This window comes from Osmia bicornis, chromosome 14 (genome assembly GCF_907164935.1).
Source record: "Osmia bicornis bicornis chromosome 14, iOsmBic2.1, whole genome shotgun sequence".
In the NCBI taxonomy this organism is placed as follows: domain Eukaryota; kingdom Metazoa; phylum Arthropoda; class Insecta; order Hymenoptera; family Megachilidae; genus Osmia; species Osmia bicornis.
The window spans coordinates 3,434,293-3,458,697 of record NC_060229.1 but is presented as its reverse complement, the minus strand read 5'-3'; the positions used below and the strand labels follow the sequence as shown (position 1 = coordinate 3,458,697).

At 40.5% G+C, this 24,405-nt stretch overlaps 2 protein-coding genes across 3 annotated transcripts; one reads left to right on the top strand and one right to left on the bottom strand.

The window, feature by feature from the left end:
• Window positions 1-355: 355 nt before the first annotated feature.
• On the bottom strand, window positions 356-17,163 carry LOC114878968 (glutamate decarboxylase). 2 transcript variants are annotated; one of them, XM_029193375.2, is made up of 11 exons: window positions 16,920-17,163; window positions 16,121-16,206; window positions 15,729-15,819; window positions 13,456-13,692; window positions 9,157-9,473; window positions 8,749-9,000; window positions 8,322-8,389; window positions 5,253-5,331; window positions 4,193-4,342; window positions 3,871-4,065; window positions 356-3,752 (listed from the first exon to the last, which is right to left on the bottom strand). In XM_029193375.2, exons 2-11 carry the CDS (start codon window positions 16,175-16,177, stop codon window positions 3,579-3,581), a joined length of 1,620 nt encoding a protein of 539 aa, XP_029049208.1. In that variant the 5' UTR covers window positions 16,178-16,206; window positions 16,920-17,163; the 3' UTR covers window positions 356-3,578. The 2 variants fall into 2 exon arrangements, with proteins under 2 accessions (XP_029049208.1, XP_046144587.1); XM_046288631.1 differs by lacking the exon at window positions 16,121-16,206 and having other exon boundaries at window positions 16,920-17,162.
• A 3,447-nt stretch (window positions 17,164-20,610) lies between these two features.
• LOC114878969 lies at window positions 20,611-24,096 on the top strand. The gene is made up of 2 exons (XM_029193377.2): window positions 20,611-20,681; window positions 21,421-24,096. Exon 2 carries the CDS (start codon window positions 21,421-21,423, stop codon window positions 22,105-22,107), a length of 687 nt encoding a protein of 228 aa, XP_029049210.2. The 5' UTR covers window positions 20,611-20,681; the 3' UTR covers window positions 22,108-24,096.
• Window positions 24,097-24,405: the final 309 nt, after the last annotated feature.

Below are 24,405 nucleotides of genomic sequence, written 5' to 3'. Positions count from 1 at the left end.
TATCATATCCAGTTTGGACAACACCCATGTTTCGTAATGATCGCATGATCTTATACGACTACGTAAACATCGAGGAGTTCATAAGTATTCTTAATTCCAAATAGAGAAACGTGATTTTCAAGAATTATTAAGTCTGATATTTAGAAATTATTCATTCTCTTCCAAGGTGGTGCCTCTATAGATTCCAAGAGTCCGTCCGGAAGGTCGGCGACGCATGGTGTTCAGAACTCCTTCCCCCTGTCTCCAGACTACGCTAATTTTAAATGTAGATTAAAATTATTCCATCAGTAATTAGTGCTGGTCAAACTTAATTTTCAAGTTTAACACGGGGATAATAATTTTCAATTGTTCATAATTTGGGATAACAGCAGTTTATTAGACATTGATATACAGTGGATAATAAGGTCAATTAGGTGGATAGGTGGTACTTGTCGTACGCAACAAGATCGCGACGACCAAGCAAATATCGTCATATCGTCGAGTGAATCATTAAACAGTCCATCTTCTTTCGTTCGTTTTTATCCCCAACAGAGTTATGCGCACACGTGTACATACATATACATATTTATATAGAATTTTCACCTATTTATATATATATTCATATAAATGTATTCTCCTTTGTAATTACGTACAGTGCATGAAGGATAGATTACCTCGAAGCACGCGAGGCACTCTCTAAATCGTTAACAATCTCAATACTTTTTTTTTCTGGAAGACGTGGGACTTTGTTGTTCTTCATCTTACTTCGTCATCAACTTAGATCTACTAATTAACGATAATGAGGTCAGGGTGGTTGACCCTGGTTTATCAGTGTGACAAATCACAAGGAAAGGAATTGACCAACGTGAATTATTACTTGTGCCGATTTCCGTTTCTCGAGTGCACATTAGTGTAACTAGGTAGGGGTCAGAATGGGTCTAGTCCTTTTAAAATGCATACTGCTCTTCTCCATAAGAAATTGAAATTGCTAAAAAATCATTTGTCAATTCATAAAATCTTAATAGAAATCAATATTTGGAACGAAATGCAATATGTAGTGTAATTACTTAAAAAAATTATATTAGAATTAAATAACATTAGATATTTGACACTTTTAATAAAATTAGGGGACCTGGTCCACCCTAGACGAAAATCCTAGTTACCCCAATGCAAGTGCATCTCTCTAATTGACAATGAAAGTGTTGTGTGCAAAGGTGCATCGTGTGTGTTGTGCTAATGGTGCATAAAAATTTCGCAATTAAATATGCAATAACAATAATTTTGTAAGAATACAATTCAGTGCAATAGAAACAAGAACGATTCTAGATTTAATTGAAAAGATTTTAACATGAGATTCAAACTGTCAAATCAACCAGGTGCACGTACAAACCATAATCTCTGCATTCTTCTTTTAATCATACAAATACATTACTCTTTCCTACGTGTACGTGTGTCTATTGTTTATAACGTTATCAATCTTTCCTCGATTACGATAGAGTGAATTCGTCGAAAGTCAGCCATTCAGTCGACAGTATATGATACGACTGTTGGTGAAAAAAAGATACAACTCTGATAAAATTGTAGATAATTAATAACAACGGTTCAATAGAGTGTCTTCTCTTGCAGGTATCTGTATCATGGTCAGACGAACGTCTTCATCGTTTCTTCTTTAAAAATACATATTTCTGTATCGTTTTCGTGAATTCTGTCTCCCGTCAACCTTGAATCAACGATTTCACCTTAATCACACGGAACAGGAATATTAATTAACTACTACGAATTACACGAAATGAAATTCCCCCGTTGGCTCATCCGTCTGAATTCTACATTTCTTCTTGTATGAACGAAACAAGACGTATCGACGGCTCGGTAAAAGTCGACGGGAAAATAGAACATAGGTAAATTCGTAGATTTACAATAAATAGATTTACGCTTCTCTTATAATATACACCTAGATATCGTTTAGTAATTACTTACGCTTAGATTCATCCTCTTTTGTTTACTCGATGGCGAGTGTGAATCGAAATCTATATAGAGTTGTTCGGTTCTTAAGTGTCTCTCTTTTCTTTTTGTCGAACAGATTGCTATTTTTTCGTCGTCTCTGTTACGGGCGAAAATGATAAGAAAAAGAATAATTGAAAACTAGAGTTTGTAGGTGAAAAGAATCGAGGCGTGAGAAGTGATAGGCTAGCGATAGAATTCTTTTTTTTTTTTTTGAAAAATATTGTGTACTTTTGTTGTAACACTAAGAAAATCACTAAGAAGATTTAAGATTGATTCTCAACGAGAGTAGAATGGTAATCGACGAACTAAATGACAACCGTTCGCACGAATACTTGAAAAAGCATGTACTTTCATGGGTTTGTGTTTTTCGTATTTTAAAATCTCAACGCTAAATATATATATAATATACGCTTTGTTCTTTATATATTTATATCTTTTTTTTTCAAATACATTTATATTTTTTTTTTCAAGTTTCCTATGTAATATATATATTTATTTATATTAGTAAATATTACTCTCCGTTCGGTGATAATTCTTCAACAGTAAATAATAACGCACGTACGTTTGTATAGAATGAATGCAGGCCATTCTTTTCGTCAATTTATAGTCTCGCAAACAATGAATAAATAACAAATGTATTTAAACTTTCAACAAAGTAATGCGCAGCATCAATTGCAACTAGATGAATTAACTACTCGAATTGGAGTAAAAATATCATTTTTGTACATTTATTTCGTTCCTAAGAGAACGATCCCACCGAATTTCTGAAATTGTTAACATTGATTTCTTCATTTATCAAATGATTTCATTATCAGCTATGGAAATTTTCAAGTACGTTCTAACTCATCGAGGATTAGATTTTTCTTTAACTTCAATTTGAAATTTGGTTTAATAAATTCTGCTAAATGTATCGCGATCGATAAATTAAAATTAATTAAAACTGAACGAGATATCTATCGAAGCATATCTATTATTTTATTATCGATTTACGACTCGTTGCTACTTTTTTCTCTTCTAACATGTAGCATCGAGGAATGAAAACTAGTAACATTTACGGCCGGAAGCGTCGCTAGAGCTTTGTAAGTTGACTCTTCGTTTCACGGATATGCTGTTCCTTACACCTAGAGAACTTACGTGCTATGAGTATCCTTTGATCTTCAGTAGCTGTGGTTTTTAATTATATTGAAGAAGCGTTTGTCGTAACTACGAACTGATGATGATTCGTTCACTGATTCTCTCTCTGTCTTCAATTTCAAGCTCGAAAGTTTTATAATTAGGAAGGTATCCTAGGTGTTAATAATATTGTAATACAGTGGATCAAAGAAATAAAAAAATAAAAGATACTTTGGGAAGGTTGCATCAATTCCCTAAATTTATCGTGTCTGAAGAAAACCGAAAGAATCAGCTCGCGTCTTAAATTATTAACCATGATTGCGATCCTTGAATTTGGCCTCCGGATTTTGTACACGTAATGAAACGCGACGTGATTCCCTGCTCATCGATGAATCTCTAATATCAGCAGGGATCACTTTCGATGCTACGTCGCGATATTTATCAGTCGCTGATTATGCGGCTAATTAAAATAGGCAGGTTTCTTACAGGTCGTGACCTAGCCGGTCCATCTCGGCCAGCAGGAAGTCCACGTCCGCTTCCGTCACAGCGGCGCTCGAGATGATGTTCCTGAAGAAGTTGGGCCGTCGATCGTCGGGTTGATAACCGACCATCAACGTACCAGCTTGCATCATGCGACCCTTCAGAATGGGACATATCTGCGAACACAACATCGAGTGTTCGGGTGATCAAATTTTTACAATAGAAAATTAATTTTCTATCGAAATTTCGTTGCTTAGATTCTTCAGAGAGAAATGAAAATAAGAAGCATCTCACATCTGCTAAAATTTTGATCCTCTCAGCAGTATGTGGCATGTTCCTAACGCGCGTCGGCAGGTACCAGAAGCAAACGTTCACCATTTCAGGTTCAAGTATCAAGTAATACTTGTCTGACATCTGTTTGATCCGCCTGACCATGTACTCCGAAAGTTGCATTAACCGATCCATGTGTTTCTCGAAACCTTCTGTACCCTGGAGCAGAATCAGCAAGAAACTTCGTGATGTCCCAATTGATTTAACTTTCCATCAATAGTAAACTTTGCATTTCCTTAGAAATACGAATCAGGGTTATTTTACTTGAATTTCTGGGGCCGTTTACCTTGGCTCGCCATTGCAGCCAGAGTTTGAAGATGTCATTGTGACGTCCGCATTGAATCACCTTATCACCGGTGTCGTACTTCACGTCGTACAACTTGTCTGTCATGAACAAATACTCCGCGGACATTTGGTTGCAGCTAATCAACAGCCCCTGAAAAATAAAGAGTCGGATGCATCGCGAACGAAGGGTAGACGCATCGTCTGGCTCGTTCTTTTTTTCTACTCTTCGGATCACAATGAGCGTTTTCGAGCCATGTTCGGGAAAGTTTCTGATTGACAGGCGCGAAAAGGAACAAACAAAAGCGGAGAGATACGCGGTCTGGTCGATATGGACGACGACAACTCATGCGCAGAATGAGGGAAACTGAGGGATATTGAATTTACAAAATGGCGACTGAAACTCAGCCACCCTTCCGTGCGCCATTGTCCTCTCACGAATCGACGATTCTTCCCGTCCCGTGTCGTAAAAGTTAATTGGGAGTTTGGAATTGAGTGCCGACTCGTGACTATCAACCCTTCCCTCCCGCAGAAATAAAACAAAGATAACTTCTTTAATTTATTTTCTACTACTCCACCCGAAGAGGTCGTTTGGACGTTCTTTTAAACAAATTAGAACAGTTTTTCAAATTTCTCTTCGACGGAAAGAATAACGATATCAAGAAAGACGAAAGAAGTCTGTACAATCCCCCTCAAAACGTTTCGCGGCAGCCGGTGCCCGGAATTTTAATATCCGAAGGGGAAGTTCCGAGTTAGCAATAACCGGGCTGACTTGGAGGGGTAAACCCTCGGGCAAACCGTCGTTGTACCGTTGGTAACATATGTTATCTCTTAGTTTAATTAAATTCCTGCAGTGCTGCGTTCCGACGTGTACGTTTACCCCTCGGAATGCAGCCACTGTTGTGTCGTCACCCTTCCAGGAGATCGGAATTTCTCTTGGACCGCGATCTTGGACCGTCGATAATGTTCGACACGTACGTAGATGTAAGAATAATTAGAAACAAGGCTCGCGAAATAATTCGCTGTGATTTTAACGGGGCTAAAATGAATTTTTCGAGACTTACATCTTCCTTGAAGTGAATAGTCGAGCACTGAAGCAACGCTCCCATGAGTTTGTGTGGATTCCAGGTCACGGAGTCGGCTCTGTGAACATTATTGTACCACCGACTATTATTCGAAGCAAAGGAAATATTGCAAGGACAGCAGGAGCATAGTGTCATCAGGAGTTATTGAAAAAAAAAATTGGAAGAAGATTTTGAGGGTAGAAGTGCTTAAAAGTTAGCCTCTTAAGGGAGGCTGAGGTGGCTGAAAAAAGGCAAGCGAGCTCAGCTGGTTGTCAAACGGTTATCGAGTCCCACGGGGACCAATAGGGGATAAAATATGAGTTATCTTCCCTTCGTACCACGGGGGCCCATCAATTCGAGAGGAGAACTATTAATATAGCCACAGGATTGGATTTAACCCTCTGTTCCTAAGAGACACACCCTTGCGGTATAAAAACTCTTAACCCTTCTTAATCCTTGCTGGCACGAAACGCGAGAAGCTGTGTGATACTTGATGCTAATTTGCTATGCACTCTGAGCATTCAACAAGTGTTGCATACCTCATCATTTCTCTATCTGTCTAATTCGTTTAAAGTGAAACATTTTTGATATCATTTGTAATAATTTCTTCACGTTTACTGATATCTTAAGAATCAGATTTTTCATTATTTTATTGGATAAATAAAATCAGACACATGTGGTCAGGCATGCTATATCATGACAAACGTTATCGATGCTTGGCAAGTGACACGTATACCGTGACAATGTACTCGCTGTGGATGATGCGAGGGTACTCGAAACAGTCAGGAAAAGAGATTCGTGTCGACGACAGGCGTTTGCCATTAGTCACTCTTCTGCATCCTCTTCAGGGTACTGGTTCTCCGTGTAGTTCTATAGCAAGCACTTACCACAGCTCGTCTAACAGATTTTAGATATAATATAATAATCCGAGTGATATTTAGAATTTTTCTTAGAAGAAAATAATTACAAATTGTTTCGAGGGTTGCCCACTTGCCCTGATTTTCTATTACTTAAAAAAGCGCCGACGTTAAGAGTATGCATAATGTCTGTACATAAAGCTCGAGTGATTAATGCGATTCGCAGCTGGGGCTGGCGCGTGCAGCACCCCTCCGTTCACTCTTAAATTCGTCCTAGGTGCCAACCCCAAAAGCCGCGCAATATATATTACGGGGGTTGCTAATTATCCTCTAAAGTAGAAGTAGAAGCAACTAGACGAACACACCACTACCACGAATGTCCATTCTCAAACTTTACTCGAAAAACAAAAATTTGTCAAATTGTACATGATGAAGCTTAAAGGAATGTCTGACATTCGTCGAAAGGGAATAGAAGAATCAAGAGGGTGATCCATAGAAAAACACACGACTGTAACAAAGCGTTGGAATTCAGAGAAGGACGCAAAACATTCAACTTCACTTCCGACTTGCAGACCTTGCTCGTTCCGGCCCACCTTTTACGCGTAATCATTTCTGACTTTGTCGCGACGCTGGAATCACGATTCATCTTTTTTTTTTTTAACTCTCCGTCTCTATTGCTCCTTTTTCGAGTCTATACACTGTTTGAAGGAGGAGTACAGAGGTTGGGGGGACGGCAGAGAAGTACAGACAACGAGAGAATGAGGGAAGCTGTTCCCTTTGTACGAGTTTAATCCAGCATTGTCGAGGCACGGTCTTTTATTTCAGACCCGCGGAAGGCACGCTACGATGCGGCGCCGCGTCGATATATAAAGAGGAGAGTTCTGTTCTGCAAATGCGCTCCAGGGAACTGATCCAGCTGTTGCTCGTCCTTCGGACTTTTCGTTTGCCATTTTAATCAAGACCTTCAGGAAGGAAGTCCTTGCTGAGGTACAGTCCCAGCAGAGAGCGAATAATAATAAAAAATTGTCTCGTTCATCAGCTGAAAAAATTTCTCCACCATCAAGATTTCAATTAATAAATCAAAATGCATTTTGATGGAAGAGACTAAGGACTGTTTTTTGATTAGAAAAAGAGTTAAAGCGTTTCAGCATCAAAAGAAATTTCACGAGGTAAAAGAACAGCGACGGCACTCGATATCTCACAGAAGCAATTTTTCGTTAGAAAATCATTTTCTTGGTAGGCTTCGTGCCACTTTTTTTCGGGTCAGGGACTGTCTGTCGCTGAATGAAGGGAGCAGATGCGGCCGGATGCAAATCGTGGATTAATCTCGCCAACCCCATCTGAACTACGCTCGAATCGGCCTATCCCTGACCCCCATTGCAACGCGAGGGGTCGAGCATCACCGTCTCTTGCGGATGTAGATGCGAAAGTTCGCATGTGTTCGGGACAGGAGTCACTCCTTTCTTTCGAGAGAACCCCTCGATTTTACGGATTACGACACTGGCCGCGAATAGCCTACAGGTATCCTCTTTTCGCATCAATCAATCAAGGTTTCGCTTGTCTAATTTCAGCTTCATTGCTGGCGTTCAATGGGGGGTGTTGTGGGAGAGGATTGAGACGAATCTTCTTCTGTGAATACATTTCTCAACTTCTTTGTGTGTTAAATAATGGATCAAAAGTGTTTATACTAAGCTGTGTTATGGAATATTGAAGATATTCACTGTTACAGTAGAAAAATCAATGATTAGTCAGACATATCCTTAAATTTTTGAAATCTTTTGCAATTTTGCAAAAATCCTTTTCCTTTATTAATAGTACTATCTTGCAGATCTTTTATCTACTTTTTACAGGAGGTATATATAAATTCAGCATGTCTATTCTGATGCAAAATAATTTTTCTGAGCTTTAAAGTGCCTCCTTCGAGCTATTTCAGAAGGGCAATATCGATTTTGCCCTTCATAAACAGTGCCCTAAGACTGCTGGTTCAACCTGCTGCGAGTGTCTGTGTGCCTGCTCTTTTTCTGAGTGACTCCATCAAACTAAGCCTCAATAAACTATAAAGTGCGAGGATTAAGGCACCCCTCTGGAGTGCACATGTGGAGGTGTTTCTCGTTGATCGGAAAAAGACCCATCAACGACGAAGTTCAGGGGTGAATGCACAGTGCTTTCAGCAGAGATTGTTTATGTAAAATGTTTCTATTATTCCACTCACCGTTCGATGCCAGTCAATCTTGGATGTCTGTATTTTCTTGACAGAAGCAGTCCACCACCCCAAGCCGCCTGAAACGAAAAATCAAATCCTCTTTTTTAAACAAGGGTTGAATCTCACTAAAGACTTCTGTAAGCGTTGACTCGTAAAGCTGAGATTTTCCGAAATTTCCCTCAGTTTAACTCGTGATACTACCTCTCGACCCTCGACATGCCGATTCTCACATTTATTATTTAAGCTAAGGCTCTTACGTGTTTGGCATTTATCGTTCGAACGTTGAAGCGATTTGAATAAGCTGTCTGGCTAAGTGGAAATCTCTGTCCCTTCCTAACTTTCAAACACTTTCATCCTTGTACTTGTATTCGATTAAAACTGGACGCGTTTAAGGATCTTGCTTAACTTCGATAACTTTTTATTACAAATTACTTACGTCGATGTGAAGCCAGAGCTTGTGTCTCTCGCAGATATCAGCGATTTCAGGGATAGGATCGAATGCACCAATGACGGTCGTCCCAGCGGTGGCATTCACGAAGAAGGGAATATGTCCTTTAGCCTTACGCTCCAGAATAAGTTCTTCAAGCTTCGATGGAATGATGCGACCTCGTTCGTCGCTGGGAACCATCACGCAGTTGTCTGTTCCCAGTCCACAGACTGCGGCGCAGGATTTCACCGAATAATGGCACTATTTAGCACATAAAATACAACCCCATGGTAGCCATCAGCATCTAACATCCCGAATTTTGTTCAATAGAATAATTAATAGAAAAGAGAAAACAAATTAGTTGATCGCATGCGGTAGTTAAGACGTTACGAAGGAATCAAGTAGTATAAACTATACCTGGTCAGACGTGAACATAACCAGCTGTCCCCCGATAGCGGAAAGACCTCGCTCCTTGTAACTAGGGAACATCCTGTGTCTCGCGGCGAGGAAGGCGTAAAGATTGCTGATGGAACCACCCGGAGCTAATATAGAATCGCCACCGCTCCAGCCAATTAGTTCCCTCATCTTCTGCAGCACCACGTGCTCCATCAAAATGAACACAGGTGCGATCTCGTAGGTGAACATGTTGGTGTTCGCCGTCGCTGTTAGCCACTCGCCAGCCATCGACACCAAATCCAACCCGCAGGACAATTGATTGAAGAAATGGGGATGTCCTAGAAATGAAGAAAAACAAAGGATTCTAAAATTTCTAAGTCCCTGTTTCGTGAAGGCAACTGAAATTAATTGTCTCAGCCATAAATCAGCGGTGTTATTCTAATTCTCATTGTGACCGGCGTGATTGTTCGAAGACGGCTTCCAATGGCGGGGTAATTAATAAAGCTGACGTGGCACGTGTCGAAAAATTATAGCAGCATTCGTGGCTCCGACACCGACGAAGGATGGACGTTAAAGGCACGCGGGTCGAAAGAGGGAAGAGAGCTTTAAGCTGCTCGCTGAGTACGTTGTCATCCGCTCTGCTGAACATCGCGCTAGGATCAGGGTTAATGCTTCTGTTCGACGGGAGACCGACTCCTGATGTGTCTGGGGGACCAGTGCTCGGGTTCTACTGTTTCTTGTCTGGGAATTAGTAAACTGTACTTCTACGGTAATTCTATTGAACGAACTTCAAGGATGCACCATACCAGACCATGTACCCTGAAATTTTGCTACTTTAGGAATTCAGAAGGTTATTTTATGGGATAATATTTTTGGGCGTAAAGTACACGGTATGTGCTGGAAATTTATGTTTCCATGATACAGGATTTTCGCGCACCCTTCGAACTCCTATCCTATCGTTCTCTAAAATAACGTAGATCCCTTGATCCCGAGAATTGATGGATTCACTCCATTGAATATCCGGCCACGAAAAGACTTTTTCCCTCGGGTGCACGATAACCTCGCCGACCTTTGATAAACCAAGAAACACATCGGTGGATGGTGGGTAACAGTGCGTTTCCTGAAACACAGTATTTTCTTTCGTCCCTAAGCATTTCCTAAATGCTGAAACTAGAGACAGGAATGGGAATTTCAGGGTCGATGCTTAGACATTTTAATCTTCGGGTATTACGTTGTGATTGACGTATAACACCACTATTTCAGGGGTTAAATGTTCCCCTTGGCGCGTCTGGTGGGCTAGCTCAGGATTTTCCCATTGGCGATGATGACTGGGGGTGAAAATATCCTATCTTTGGTTATTTTTAAATTAGAATCTACTTATCTAATGTACTAGATACTCAAATCGTGAGAGACACGAGTGTATATTTCAATAGAAAAGTCAACCCCAAAACGATATATCGGACAGCGGTATCCGAGCCGTTTGTCGCTGTGTTACTCGCAATTATCTTGGTCTGCGGATCGTGGCACGCGTCCGGTTTTAGGGTGAACGGGAAGAAGTCTCCTGTTTTCTCTCTATCCCTCCATTTTTCCAGGAGTATCGGGGTCGTGCTTCAGTCAAGGGTAGAGGAGGGTCGATGGTCCGAAGCGCCCGCATTTTGCGCGTCACACGCGTCGCTGCGCGACTAGATTGTTTGCAGAGGCTCTCAAACCCACGTAGGAAAACAAACTACCAAAAAATCAGGATGAGCATATCTAAATATATACAAATCAAATCTACCATAGGTTTAAAAAAGTCCTACTCAAAGAAATTTAAAGTTTGTTTCCTTATTTTGAAATAAATTAAAGAAGATTTAATTATTTTATTAAAAATTTGAAAATTTTTGAGAGTAAACGTGTGGTGTGTTATGGGGTTCCATAGGAAGATAGGAAAAACAAACACGAGTGCAGCGTGCGGATCGAGATAAGCCAAGCAGGTTGGCATTATGCAGATTTAAGAGTATGTTAATTTTCGACGAAGCTGCAGGGATTTTCGAACCGAATCCCCTTAGACTGTTCTCCATTACCGCGAAGTAATGGCAAAATAGAGGCTCGACTGTTAAAACCAGTAGAAAAGGAAATTTCCTTTCGATTTGATTCTTGGAATTTCAGCGGTTCTTGTGATTGATATAGGAAAACTTTTACTGTTCGATACGATAGATTCTTCGATTTGTTTCTTTCACTGGATTGCTTTCACGACCGATTACGACGTCGAGGGGTATTATTTTCCGACTAATTTGTTCTTTTTCCTCTGCTGGATAAGAGAAAGGGAACGCGGAGAACCTGCTCGGAGCAGGCTGCGATAATATATTACGGGGCTCAGGATTTCTATGAAGAGAAGTGTGTAACCCAGGCTTAACATTAATACTCTGTAATCAATCATATCTTTAGAAAGAACATTTCAAATGTTGGTAGTCTTGAACCAAGACTTAAATAGTGTAAAAAAAGTAACCATTTAAATGAACAGCTCTATCAAATTGAAATATATATTGGTTTTCAGGAATATTTGCAAAATAATCGAGGTTCCATTTTTTTTCCTTCGCCGATTCATAGTGCAAATACCGATCACATGACGTAACAACTTTTACGTTCCATGACGAAACGATTTCTGCATTCCACGGCTAGCTATCGATACCAATTTAAATTCCTCCAGTGGGTGCACTAGGCGCTTCTGTGCCGAACGTTCACGAAGGGTTCACCCTATGTATCGTCCCACCACCCCTGCTGCTCGCCCCTATTTGCTACTTCCCTCCACCCTAGCGAGGGAAAATCGTGTAGAAATGGCTCTTAATTACACCGATCCTATTGAATTTACCACCCTGTGCAGTGGTGCCACGTGCGCAAACCCTACAACAGAGTTTTTCGACAGGCACCGTTTGTATTGTGCTTTTCTGGGATCTTCGAATTTTTTAAGAATCTTGGAAATATTCGAAGTTACATATGTTTCTTATGTTTTAAGCAAAGCTACAATGTTTCAGAGGGATGAGGAATGATATACCATGTTTCCCTATAGAAAGTCCGCGGAGTCGGCGACGCACGGGACACGCAACAGCGCTCCAGAGATTTTAATATCGGCAGCATGTTGCTCTCAACAAAGGAATCAATCATGAACGTCGAAAGCTCGTCTGTGGTCGTAATCAATCAAGATTTTCACACGTATCTCCCTATTGATCAATATTAATTCCTTCCGATCGCAAGATGCGTAATAAAGAAGATGCTCAAATAATTTTGTTGAGCAATAATTTTAATCTTCGCTTCTTTTCGTCGCGCTATATTTCACACGACCATCGTCGACGTTCTCTCTTATCGTCCAGCTGTCCGAAATATTTTTCAGCCTATCAGCAATCAATCGATCCTCCCCCTGCGGGAGGGAGGACAGTTTCTTTCACGAATCTCGAGGATGGTTTGATAGACGACACTTGGAGGGAGCTCGCGAATCTCGTGTCACATAATCTAATAACGACTTTTTGTCGGCACGTATACAGGGTGCACGCGACTTCCTATACACAGGGGTGCTTTCTCGTCCCCGTTCGGTCCTCTGCATCGATGCTCCATGCCAGACAAGCCTGATTTCTGGCCTAAGTTCGGTTAGCCCTCTTCCATTGTGCATTAGCATCTATTCAAGCTGGTAATCGAATCCTGCCGAGATAGCGAACTTTCGCGGGGGATTTGCGGTTGACTCTTGCCATTCCGTCGAACGACAGAGACTACAGATTCGGTAGACCTGGTCGTGACTGAATTAACCGTCTGCAGAGTTTCGTAGTATCGTGACGTTCTAATTAAAGATGGTTTAATTATAAAAAAAATTCTATAAATTCTTTTTGGGGGACGTTTTGGTAAGAAATTTATTTAGATTTGTTGAGTGTAAAGCTCAGGGTATGTAGTGGAAATATTTTTTTCTTTGTTATAGAAAATATTGCAGATGATGCACCCAGATATCCCAGTTTTTTTTCAGTTATCGCCAACCCCTGGCTCATTTATCACGTGCACGAGGGAGGAGTGTACATTTTGGAGGGGTTGATGCCGACGGAAAGGCTGGAAGTGTCTCTAGTCACCTTATCTCCGACCCAAAGTACGCGTATGCTAAATTGAATATGAAATTATGTGGCTTATCACCCTCGTGGATGCAAGGAAATGAGATAGAACGGTGTTAAGCGATGCTCTGCTAGACATCATCCCCGATGTTCGTGTTATTAACACTTACTCAGAGATACTGATTTAATCTCAAGTTTCTAAACGAGTAATTGCTTTTTCTACAAATGACAGTTTTCATTTAAAACTTACCAGTCTTCACTTGGTACTTCAGAGTCATGGAACAGTCGATAATAAGTTGTTGAAGAGTCAAGCCGGTGTCGGGAATCTCAAGATCCAGGATGCGCATCATCTCGGAGGGATGATGAAAATCGAGGACCTTCGCGTTTCTGTCGTTCGTCGACTTAATGAAATCCAATAGGATATCCACCACCTTCATTAGGAACTCTCTGGTTGCTGGATAACCTTCGACATTGTGCGGCAGGATATCTGAGAACAAGGAGCTCGAAATTATGCAAATGATCAGTTTGAAATTTTCCCATTTACAAAATATTGCCACCTCAATCTCCTTAAAATTGTAACATCGATTGGGATATTTTTCTCTATTGAAAATTGTAAAATTAATTATTTTAAATTGCTAAAATTTCACAGTTTCAAAGCATCGAAATGGCAATTACCTAATTACCGAAAATACAAGGCACACGATTACAATATCAATAAAATCTCGTGTTCTCACGAAGGATACTTGTAATATTGACAAAATCGCAAAGGTGGCTACAGTAGTTGTCTACGGTGACTCTCTAATTGTTATAATCAAGTGAAATCTCTTCTACGATAGCGACATCGATCGAATTGATACCGTTTCATTGAATTCATATTTCTCGGTGCTCCGTCGTTTCGACCTACCGTCGGGTTTCCGACGTCCTCGCAGAAAACGTAAATTATTAGAATGATTTCACCTCATCAAACAATTGAAAGTATAGACCTATATTGACACACTCTCACTTGTTTGGTGGGATGACACCATCTCACTTCGTCGTCCTCTTCCCTATTTCTTCTTATTCTTCATCTTGATTATATATTGCTGTTCGAAAATTAGCATGCGATTGCAATCAATCGTGCAACACAAAATGCAAATTTAACTCAATGACCACCGTGTTTTGAGATAGAAAATTCAAATTGTATTTCAGTAAAGGTATCATAAACTCTCTACAGTGGGGCATTTCAATGTGCTCGTGGTAAATCCTTGCTAGATTGAACTGTCTTCCTGTTGCAGAGCAACCATAAAGTATCCCGCCGAATAAACCACCCTTCGTTTCCCATTGCATTAAGGAGATCCCATGGATAAACAAACCAGGAGACTCAGAATCTACGTTTGAAACTCATCATTCCCTTTGCCAATGGTAATAAAAGATTTTCAGTGTTTAGATAAATGAAATTAGGCCAAGGCTGTAGAGTTAAATTAAACTTTCTAATGTTTCTAGCGATCAATGTTGAAAGAAAACGTGCGAAGTCTTCTCGAAGGGATAAGTATATTTTTCAATAATCACGAGAACGATGAACGGGAATGGAAAAACGAGGGGAACGTCGGAAACCTTATGGTGAATCGTTCTGAGCCTATGGTTAGACAAGGGAAATCCCTGGCTTCCGAGGGCTCTGCTTCAGCTAATCCAGCTCTATCAATCTAACGTCCAAAAGACCGTCAGACTCGTTCTTTCGAGCTTTATAGAACTCTCGATGGAATCAAACCAAGAACTAAACGCACTTCGAATAATATCGAATTTAATTGTAACAAGTATCGTGCAAGGAACAAGCATAACACAATTGCAATTTATGAATTACAGTTTCGTGCTTAATCTAGGTGAAACTCGTACGTAGTTTGGCACCAGATGCACAGGACCCTCGGATTCTGGCTTTAATCAAAGCTCCTTCTAGGGGTTGTTACATGCGGCAATTAGTTCCAGCGATTTATAAGCAGGATTAGGGGGTTAATTTATAGCAACGAATTAGAAGAAACATCACCGATTCTCTTAGCCACAAAGAAATTACTTGCTATCGTTTAAAGAAAGTACTGATTTTTAAAGTTGCGAAAGGTTTGACGGATTTGTTTCACTCGGAGCATATTTTAAATTCGAAATGACTCTTATCGGTTTCTAACACTTGGCTCACTGCAAACATCGTCGTGACAACAAACCCTTCCACCCTTTCTGTGGCGTGTAATCTGTCCTCAGCCACTCGTCGACTACTCTTCAGGCCAATTCTAAATCCTCTATTATTATGCACCCTCGCGGGCTCCGCGAAATCAGGACAATATTGTGACTCCCGGATTTCGTTCTTAGAAGAGGCAAGGTTGATTTTAGAATTGGGATTCACTAAAGAATTTGTCGGTGCGAGTGCGAGGACGGTGGGACAGATTGTAAGTAGAAATGGAAAGTGATGGTCAGACTACGAGTAAAGTACAGATCGATCAGTAACGATGCATGCAGCAATACTAAAACAATTTATAAGTATCATTTTAAACTCACCCGAATATTTCAAGTTACAATGCTCCCTGGAGAGCGAGTAGGTGTTTTCGGAACTCATTAGTCTGGTTGGTGAGTGTGTCCGGGCGAAATTCTGAAATTGACAATGAACATCTGTGTTTCACGAACCAGGAATCGTGAGGCAACATTCACCATAGACTTAACATTCCAGAAAACTAGCTTTACGATTGAAACATCTTCGAAACCTGTCGGTGAAGAGAGCAATGAGAGAGAGAGAGAGAAAGTAGCAAAAGCATTCGTGAACAGGCCAAATCATGAAAATCAAATGACGGAAAATGAAAGGATAGAATAACTACGTTGATAAAAAAAAAATGAATAGAAGAAGAAAAGAAGAGACAGAATGAATGACGTGCAGCGAGATGGGAATGCCTTACATATAAGTATTCCTTGATCGCTGTGATTTTAGTGCCGATCATTTGCACATTGTCCATGTCTCTGCTTGTGCCCCTCGCCTCAGTCCCTACAACAATCAACAACAGTGTCCGCTTCAGTGTCGAGCCGAACTTTAATCGCGCCTTCGTTTCCAGCGAGCTTGAGAGAAATTGCACAACTGCGAAGCGAGAATTAACGCCGAAGGAGCACGGCAGGCCGAGCGACCAAAGAAACATGGACAGAGAGCATATCGTTTTAACTCTTGATCATACGAGAATCGTGTTACACTGCTCTCTGAACCGATCGACTGGTCCTTGGAGCGTGAAGAAATAAGCGACAGAGATTATCTTGAATAGATCAGGCACTACGAATCGTTCTATCCAGAAACAGCGTTACTTGACTGGATGATTTTTAATGTATGCAGATAGAATGAAAACAGTGCATATTAATGAACAGTCGTGCAATTAGCATTCGATACCCGTACACGTAAGACTTTCTGTACAGAATTTATCATGAAGACGATGCATGTGTATATTACTTTTAAAAGTAGACAATTTTATTATACGTTTATGGGTATATAAATTAATTATCAAAGACGGTGCAGTGAAAATGAAATTGTATATAGGTTCAGAAAAATTGAGATGGTTCTGAAGGAAATAGACACTCGGATTTTTAACTGAAAATCACTGCAACACGTTTTTCAAAACCCTCTCAAACTTAGAGTATCAATAAACATCCCTAAGAGTATGATAAAAGGATGGAGGGCACAATCATATGGTGCGAAGACGAGGCTACACTCACCAAATCCGTCCTCCTCTGTACAAGGGTGCTCTCGGACGACGAGCACGGAAACGGTGTCGGTGTCGCGTACAAGGGGATGAAGCTGTCCTAGCGGTAGAAGGACTTAAGGATGGAGCGTCGATAGACTGGTGGAACGACGACGGGCTTCGGGGTGGTTTCCAAGGGACTGCTTCCAGCCGAAAACGCCTGGACGACTCTCGAGCCTCGGCCTGACTCGGCCTGCCTCGATTCTGCCTGACCCAGTTTCATCTTTGTACAACCCACGCAGCCACCCCCAGCTGGCGGGGGTTGTTTTCGCGTGGGCGGAGCGAGCGACCACTACACCGGGTACAGAGGGGGTCGTAGGGTCGAGGGTTGCCTGATAGGCGTGTCATAACTTGGCCAATCCCTGTTCGAACGTCACACTGACGTCAAGGGATGTATGACGTATCGTCCGTTGCTCTCCTTCCTTCGGCCGCAAGGCACGTCGAGGAAACCGTGCGTGCGGTTTCCGCGTAGGAGTAGGACGTTTCTGCACCCTTTTAGATGTTTACGAATGTACTTTAACGTGGAACCGATGGGATGCCAGGGAGCTGCTTAGCCGCGAAATCTTTGGCACGCATGCTGGAATACACGCCTGGGAGATCGTGAAGGGTGGTCCAGACAGAGGATCACCGGTAGTTTGGTTCGTACTTAGAATGGGTGATATTGACAATCTATGGAATTGTTATATAAAGTGGGCCAGGAAGGGCTGAATTCTCTTGCTATTTTGCAATCATCCTATATAATAATACGAAATGGTAACTCCAATATCGTCGCGATAGGGTCATAAATGAAAAATAATAAAAACCAGCCAGTGACACTCAATCGATCTATGTAAAGAAAAATATGCATTTCCATTAAAAAAATCATGAACTGTTAATTGCACATGCAGTATTTAAATTTAAAAAAATCTAAGGGCCTCCAAATGTAGTGCTCTTCGAACCATTTAACTTCCCCCTTTAGCATTTTGTCGTCTGTGCACTAATAAGGGAGTTATGACCCCGAATATCTCCTTTTCTTTCTTATGTATTTCATTACAAATTCTATAGTACGGTTTCGTTTTCTCTCTAACATTTATTTAATAGAAAGATAGATCATTTATTATGCTTCCTTTCTTAATTAAGTATAATTAGTATACCGAAATATTCCATTGGTATAACAGAAGTATTGTAAAAAAATATAAAAAATAAACGTCCTCATCTCTCACCATCATCCCCATTATCACAATCCTTTTTATCAGACCTAGAATCCCAAAGCTACATAATGGACAGCACTTTGGAATGATTTATCAGGATATAGTATAGCAAGATCATGTCAGAGATCATCCTGGAATAGTTTAGGTTGTACGATAGCATTAGTCAGAGATTCCAGGCCACGACGACCTCAAGGAATTTAAAGCATCCAGCTTAAGGTGATTCCAATTGCTCTAATGAAGCCTCATAAAAATTCATGCTACGTCCGTGGCATGTTTTGCGCCAGGACAACGAATCAACAAATGAAATTCAGGATATCAACATGAAATATCAGAGCCACAAGCTTCGTCGAGGGGAAAAAGAACGCGGGGAGGTGAAAAAGAAAAATCTGATTGCTGATTTCTTCTGTGGAAAATGTCGTCACGCATGCGTTAGGGGTTGAGGACAATATTGGAATGAACAGAGAGAAAAAATAAGGACATCGAGGGAATGGTAAACGAAGGAAGAGGAAGAAACAGAGGTAAACGTGGGAGGAAGGGACGGGAAGGACAAAATGGACGGCAACCAATCGGATGGCAGGACAAAATGGCCGACGTTGAATTTAATCAATACTTCCTCCGTCCTTCGTGAGAGGGTGGAGGACAGGGCGAGACCTAGAAAGTGCCAGGGACGTAACAACTCGTTGTCGACTGTATGTAATCACGTCATTGAGGTCATACACCTTGTTCCCTTCTCTGGTATTCTTTGGACACCCGGTGTATGTACTACCTAATATGAGTTCCCTCCTTTGTTAACGATGTTCCTTGTTTCTCACCGGTCCTCGGTTACTTTGGAGCACACAAAGGAATCTGTAAGTAGCTCGAAAGAGGACGTGACTTCATTTCGAGTACAATCGATGCGTATCGTTTTCATCATTTATTTCTTTACTGAATCATCTGCTGTGCGATCGTTTTGATCAGTTTATTACATTACCTGTAACAGACAACGTACAGACAAATGATCAAGTGTCAAGATTACTGTCTTGATTCTTCACAAGTGTGTTGGAGATTTCCAAAACAGCTTTTATATTAGTTTTATCATTTGAGGGTAAATCCGGTAGATTGTCAGTGCTTGTTTATTTATTCATTTTGATAAATGGTAAAATACCCAATACAAAGTACTCGAAAAGATATTCAGAGGATCAATTGAGTGATCAATACAATTCTATAGCTTTCAAAAATCAATTGCAATTTCATCAAACAGACTGCACTTTAAAATTAAAAGAATTTTCAACTGGTGTTGTTTCGTACAAGAAGTTTAAATTGAAATAGTAGAATTCTCGAACGCCTGAGGATACATTTCTCAGCGGAACCATCGGTCCAGAAAATGTAAATTACTTGTGTCCAAGTTCCTTCTTCGTCATTTCCTTCGAGCGATTCGAGCACTTTACTTTTTTTTTCACTTCACGTGACAAATTTCTGCAAAGATTGTTTCTCTATTTTGTTGATTGTTTATTTGCCGTGGAAAAAAGGCGACTCATATTGATGGGGGTTTAAAAACTTAAAGATTCAAATGATATTCAGAAAAGGTTCGAGTATGATTGCGAACTTGCAAACGGGAGCTTCGAATATCCTTCAATAATTGCAATACAACATCGATCGATATTCCATGTATGCATCCATTGCATTTCGGGTGCATGTGCATATACCAAAGGGTTACTCGTGAATGCGAATATTCATGAAGCCAGACAACGGGCCCGTTTATCTCGTGGAGCAAATTTCGCGTATCCTAAATCGAAAAGCTGACAAATTTCACGTGCACATTTATCTCTTGTGTGGAGATGTTTTTTCTCACCCTTTCGTTTGTAGGAATAAATCCTACAAGTGCGCATGGCAAATTTATTATCTGACGAATCTAAGATGATTTATCAGTTATTTAGTTAGTCGATAGTGCTATTGAAATCAAGTGTGAGATAGTAAAACAAGTGTTTTTCCCTATGAATGAAAATAAGTAAAAGAAAAATGACACGGTGCGCTTTGTGTCTTCCTTCATAACATCCTCGGTAATCTCTGGTAATCGTGTTTCATTGGTTTCATTGGCTATCATCAAGTGCAATCATTCATAGTTGACACAAGATATTATTTTTTTTTACTACTATAATTGGAGCTTGTACTTTATAGAAAAGTATCTTAATTCCTAGATACCTTCGTCTGCATGGGGTTAACAAAATTAATACCCTGACGTGTGATTGATTGATCGATTCAGTAGAAATCAATAAGAATGCGTTTTTAAACCACTACACTATTTCGCCACTGGCCAGTGACCTTTTGCGAAAAGGAACACGAGCAAGAAAGTTATCTTTCATTACGCTTCTCGGACACGTTTATACGTAATCAGACTGTACTAGTTGATACAGGCAATGATAGTTAATGCGATACATGCTGTCGGTAATCAAACAGTCAGGCCTTGTACGGTAAAGCTGTGGATCCCTGTGGTCATTTTGCACAACAAGCTTGCTCGGGTCGCATCGAAAGCTCTTTTTACACGACACTGTACAGAATAAGTCGAGGTAAGTTTCACATACACAAACTCCATTCGACTATCAAATTCATGTTTTAAGAATGCTCTAATTTATGATTTAAATTAGTGAACATTTACCATATTTCTTGGAAAATTAATTGTTTGCACAAACATCGCACGAAATAGTGTGCTGAATTTATGACATCTTTTGTTTCGACCGCAAGAACGTGAAAACCGAGAAAAAGCAATCATCCGCGAAGGAACAATTTCTGTACAATTAATAGAGTTTATGGCAAACTTTCCCTGGTCCTTATGGCTCATTCCACAAGCAAACTCGAAACGACCAGACCAGTTATCGACACGCGGCACCCGAAACCGATAACGGATACCAAGATCTGGTATTGCTCTCTGTCCGCGTGCCGATCGAAGCTGAAGAATACAGTGTGTTCTGTGATATGTGATACACCTGAAAAGCAAGGCATTTAAAAAGAAAAAGATTCAACTGAATCTTTCTGAAAAGATTCATATGAACATAATTTTTTCAGGGACAGAGATTTAAACAATATCGTACCAAGAAGGTCGAATACATTAAGAACAGTGTAAAATATGAATGTTGATATCCAGGACACCCCGTAGATCGTTGAGAATGAGGGGACACAGGGAGCATCCCCGAAACTCCCGGAAATTCCTCGATTGCCATAACCAATCCCTCCGATGCCTCCTCCGTCGACTATCGGAACGCGGATAGTTCCTCGTTTGCTTTCGTATTGATTAGCCATCACTTTCAGATGACGCCTCTACCTTGGTGGGTGTTGCTGGCGTTACCGTTGGTCGTCGTCGACGCGCATCTGGACGAGTACGCATGCGTTTGTTTTTGCCGTGCACGGAACGGCAGCCCGAAGATCGCAGAAGCCTGTGACCATGCGGAGTACCACGTCCTTGGGTCCCATGGAGGCGCGTACTTGTTACAGCGCCTCTTCAAGCTCTGTTTGATCCCGCACAGTGATCCTAAATCACCTCATCACCCGCTCTTCTACGATTGGGAGAACTGCCGTTTCATCAGGGACGATCTTATCCAACGTCACGGTTGTTCGTGCGACACCTTGAACAATGGCAAATCAGCAAAGCCTGGAGAAGAAAAGCAGAGATTCGTGTACGCCGTAGGTGTGCCTTTTATTGATGCTGAAGATGGAGCATCTGAAGCTGGAGCATCTGAAGGTGAAGGATCTAGAGTTGGAGCATCTGAAGATGAAGATCAGCAAGGATGGAGGAGCATTGATCTATCTGAGGAGGAGCTGAAGATTCCAGTTGTTGATAACCATTTGAACGCTATAGATGTTGATACAGCAAATGCTTCCGAGGATGAGACAGATTCCAGGGAGGATCCCATCGACTGGCACCCATGGTGCATGGCTCATTGTCAGTGTGACAACGGGCAGGGTGGTTCCGCCCGCCATTGTGACATTATTCCTTGAAGAGAATGAAGAGGAGGACGATAGGCGAACACTCGCAGGCGGGCACGAATTTACATATCTCGAATAGGTTAGTCGGTCTTGAATGGTACCGATAGAAATAAGGTTAGTCTTTAATTAATAACACCTTCGTTATCGCTGTTTCTCTCAATCTGTCTATAAAACTCATAAGTATCACTCCTTTTCTTTAATTGACAATTTTGTATGTACAATCTCGCCGGATGTTTTATCAGCAACTTGAAATTTCATATCTGAAGATGTAACTGGCTCGTTGTTAACTCGTGTATTTATCCATCGATTAATTAATATCAATCGCCTGACGAGGGACCTGTCAGTGTAATTTTTCGAAGGGAATCGCGGCTCGAAGTTATCGCTCATATGTACGTGACCATTGTTAGATAATTTAATTGCTCGTTAGGCTTAAGACTTTTCTACGCTAGGTCCGGTTCACGCGCTCTTAATTAACAGTCTTTAACGTCCAAAATTAAAAGACGGGTTTTCTTTTCGGATCAGTGGGTTCCGTTACCCATCACTCGTTACCCATAAGATTAGTGTTTGCACGGTGTTCATCAGATGGATTTAACGCAACATTATTGTGCTGTATACACGATGTAGCAAAGTTTTATGACTGGCGTGTGAACGGGACACCGAGGTGCGATGTGTGTATTATTGCAATAAACGATATTTATACGTGAGCCGCGATGCAACGACGAATCGTGCATCGATGCGGTGTATCTCTAGTTTCTTAAGGACACTGTAAATGTTTTTACATAAGCGAAAATGATTAGGGTGTAAGGAGTCGTTCAAACGACCAGACGAAATCCATGTCTTCCAATTTTGTAGTCTATTTGATACTCCGCGTGTTATCGAACCTCTAATAGGTGGACGTGGGAGTACAAGGTAGCTATTGTTTAAGCGATTATTTTTCAAGGCAGCCACGAGAGCGACCGATGGAAATCGACGATTAACCCCTCAACTTGGTAATTATACGCTAATCAAATTAATGACGCAGATGGTAATTAAGTTTTATAGTAATTACTTCATGAAATGAAAATTATTTGTTAGAATAACTTTAAATTTGCAAGGCAATTAAAGATAAATAGAAACCGCTTTGAGCAATAATTTTATCCTAACGTATATATACGTCGGAGGGGTTAATGTTGTGCGAAATTTACTGATCGTCGGATTTCTTCGCGCGAGAGGAAATCATTCGTTTCTTTTGTGTAGTGTGCCATTTAAAAACGTTGTGACGCGACAATAAGACGTAGATGATAGTATGCCTGTGCGATGCAACTTCCGTCTTTCGTGCACTTTCAACGATGCAATTCTTCAATATTACCCTTTTCTTTTTATTATTATATTTGAAGCGCCGCACTGACTCCGGTGAACTCCAAGGCAGAATAAATGCTTTCGTTTTGACAATGAAACACTCTTGAGAAATGTGTATTGATGGATTTTGTATTCCAATTTGTCAATAACCATAAAAATCTATCCGAATATTGAAATAGAAAAAAAAATATTTTGCAAAGTGCGCGAAGGACTTGACTTCAGCAATTCATTATCTGGGCTATAATAGTTGTAAGTGAATTTGCTTTGTAAATATTTGTACGAATAATATCTATGATAATAATGAGAAACTATTTGGGGTACCAATTTACAAATCTAGGATATAATCTATGAATTCTATTCGATGTTGAATAATTATTGTACTCTTGTATGTGGTTGCTGCCGGCAAGCAGTCATGATAATAATTAAATTAGCATGTACAACAGGCGGGAAATTTTATGCTCAGAAGCTTGTTCGCGAACAAATTTACAAGTCTTCCATGTCTCATCTCGTATCTCTAATTGTGTCTTTAATAAGCTTTTCGATCTTAAGAAGATATGTTTGTATTGTTTATGTTTATGATTATACATTCTGTATATATGGTATAAGCGATTAAAGTCGCATTATGTTTTGTCATATAATTAATAAAGGATATTAAGTCGTAAATGATGGATCATTTGTGAATTATCCAAATATTAAAATTTTTGATTGTGTTTATAATACACTCCTATACATCTCAGTATCACATCGTTCTATCCCTTACATACTTGTAACTCTTACATCCCTGCATTCTTCACATCACTACATACATTACTCCATCCATGATCCACCTCATATCGGGGTGTCTGGAACCCCATAAGTCATGATCTGTCGATAATAAAGGCAGGTCCCGTTTTTTGTAACTGCAGCTACCGAACAAGAGGATACTAGCGCCATTTACCAAGAAGCAGCCGAAGCTCCGCAATAATTTATTGG

Bases quoted from the DNA above. Each gene is read 5' to 3' on its own strand.
- LOC114878968 (XM_029193375.2), bottom strand. From the start codon at position 16,177: ATGGACAATGTGCAAATGATCGGCACTAAAATCACAGCGATCAAGGAA. The intron at 8,390-8,748 runs GTAAGTAATTTG...TTTTCGTTTCAG, and splicing joins AGCTCTGGCTTCACATCGAC to GCGGCTTGGGGTGGTGGACT. The intron at 5,332-8,321 runs GTGAGTGGAATA...TAATGTTCACAG, and splicing joins AGATTGACTGGCATCGAACG to AGCCGACTCCGTGACCTGGA.
- LOC114878969 (XM_029193377.2), top strand. From the start codon at position 21,421: ATGACGCCTCTACCTTGGTGGGTGTTGCTGGCGTTACCGTTGGTCGTC.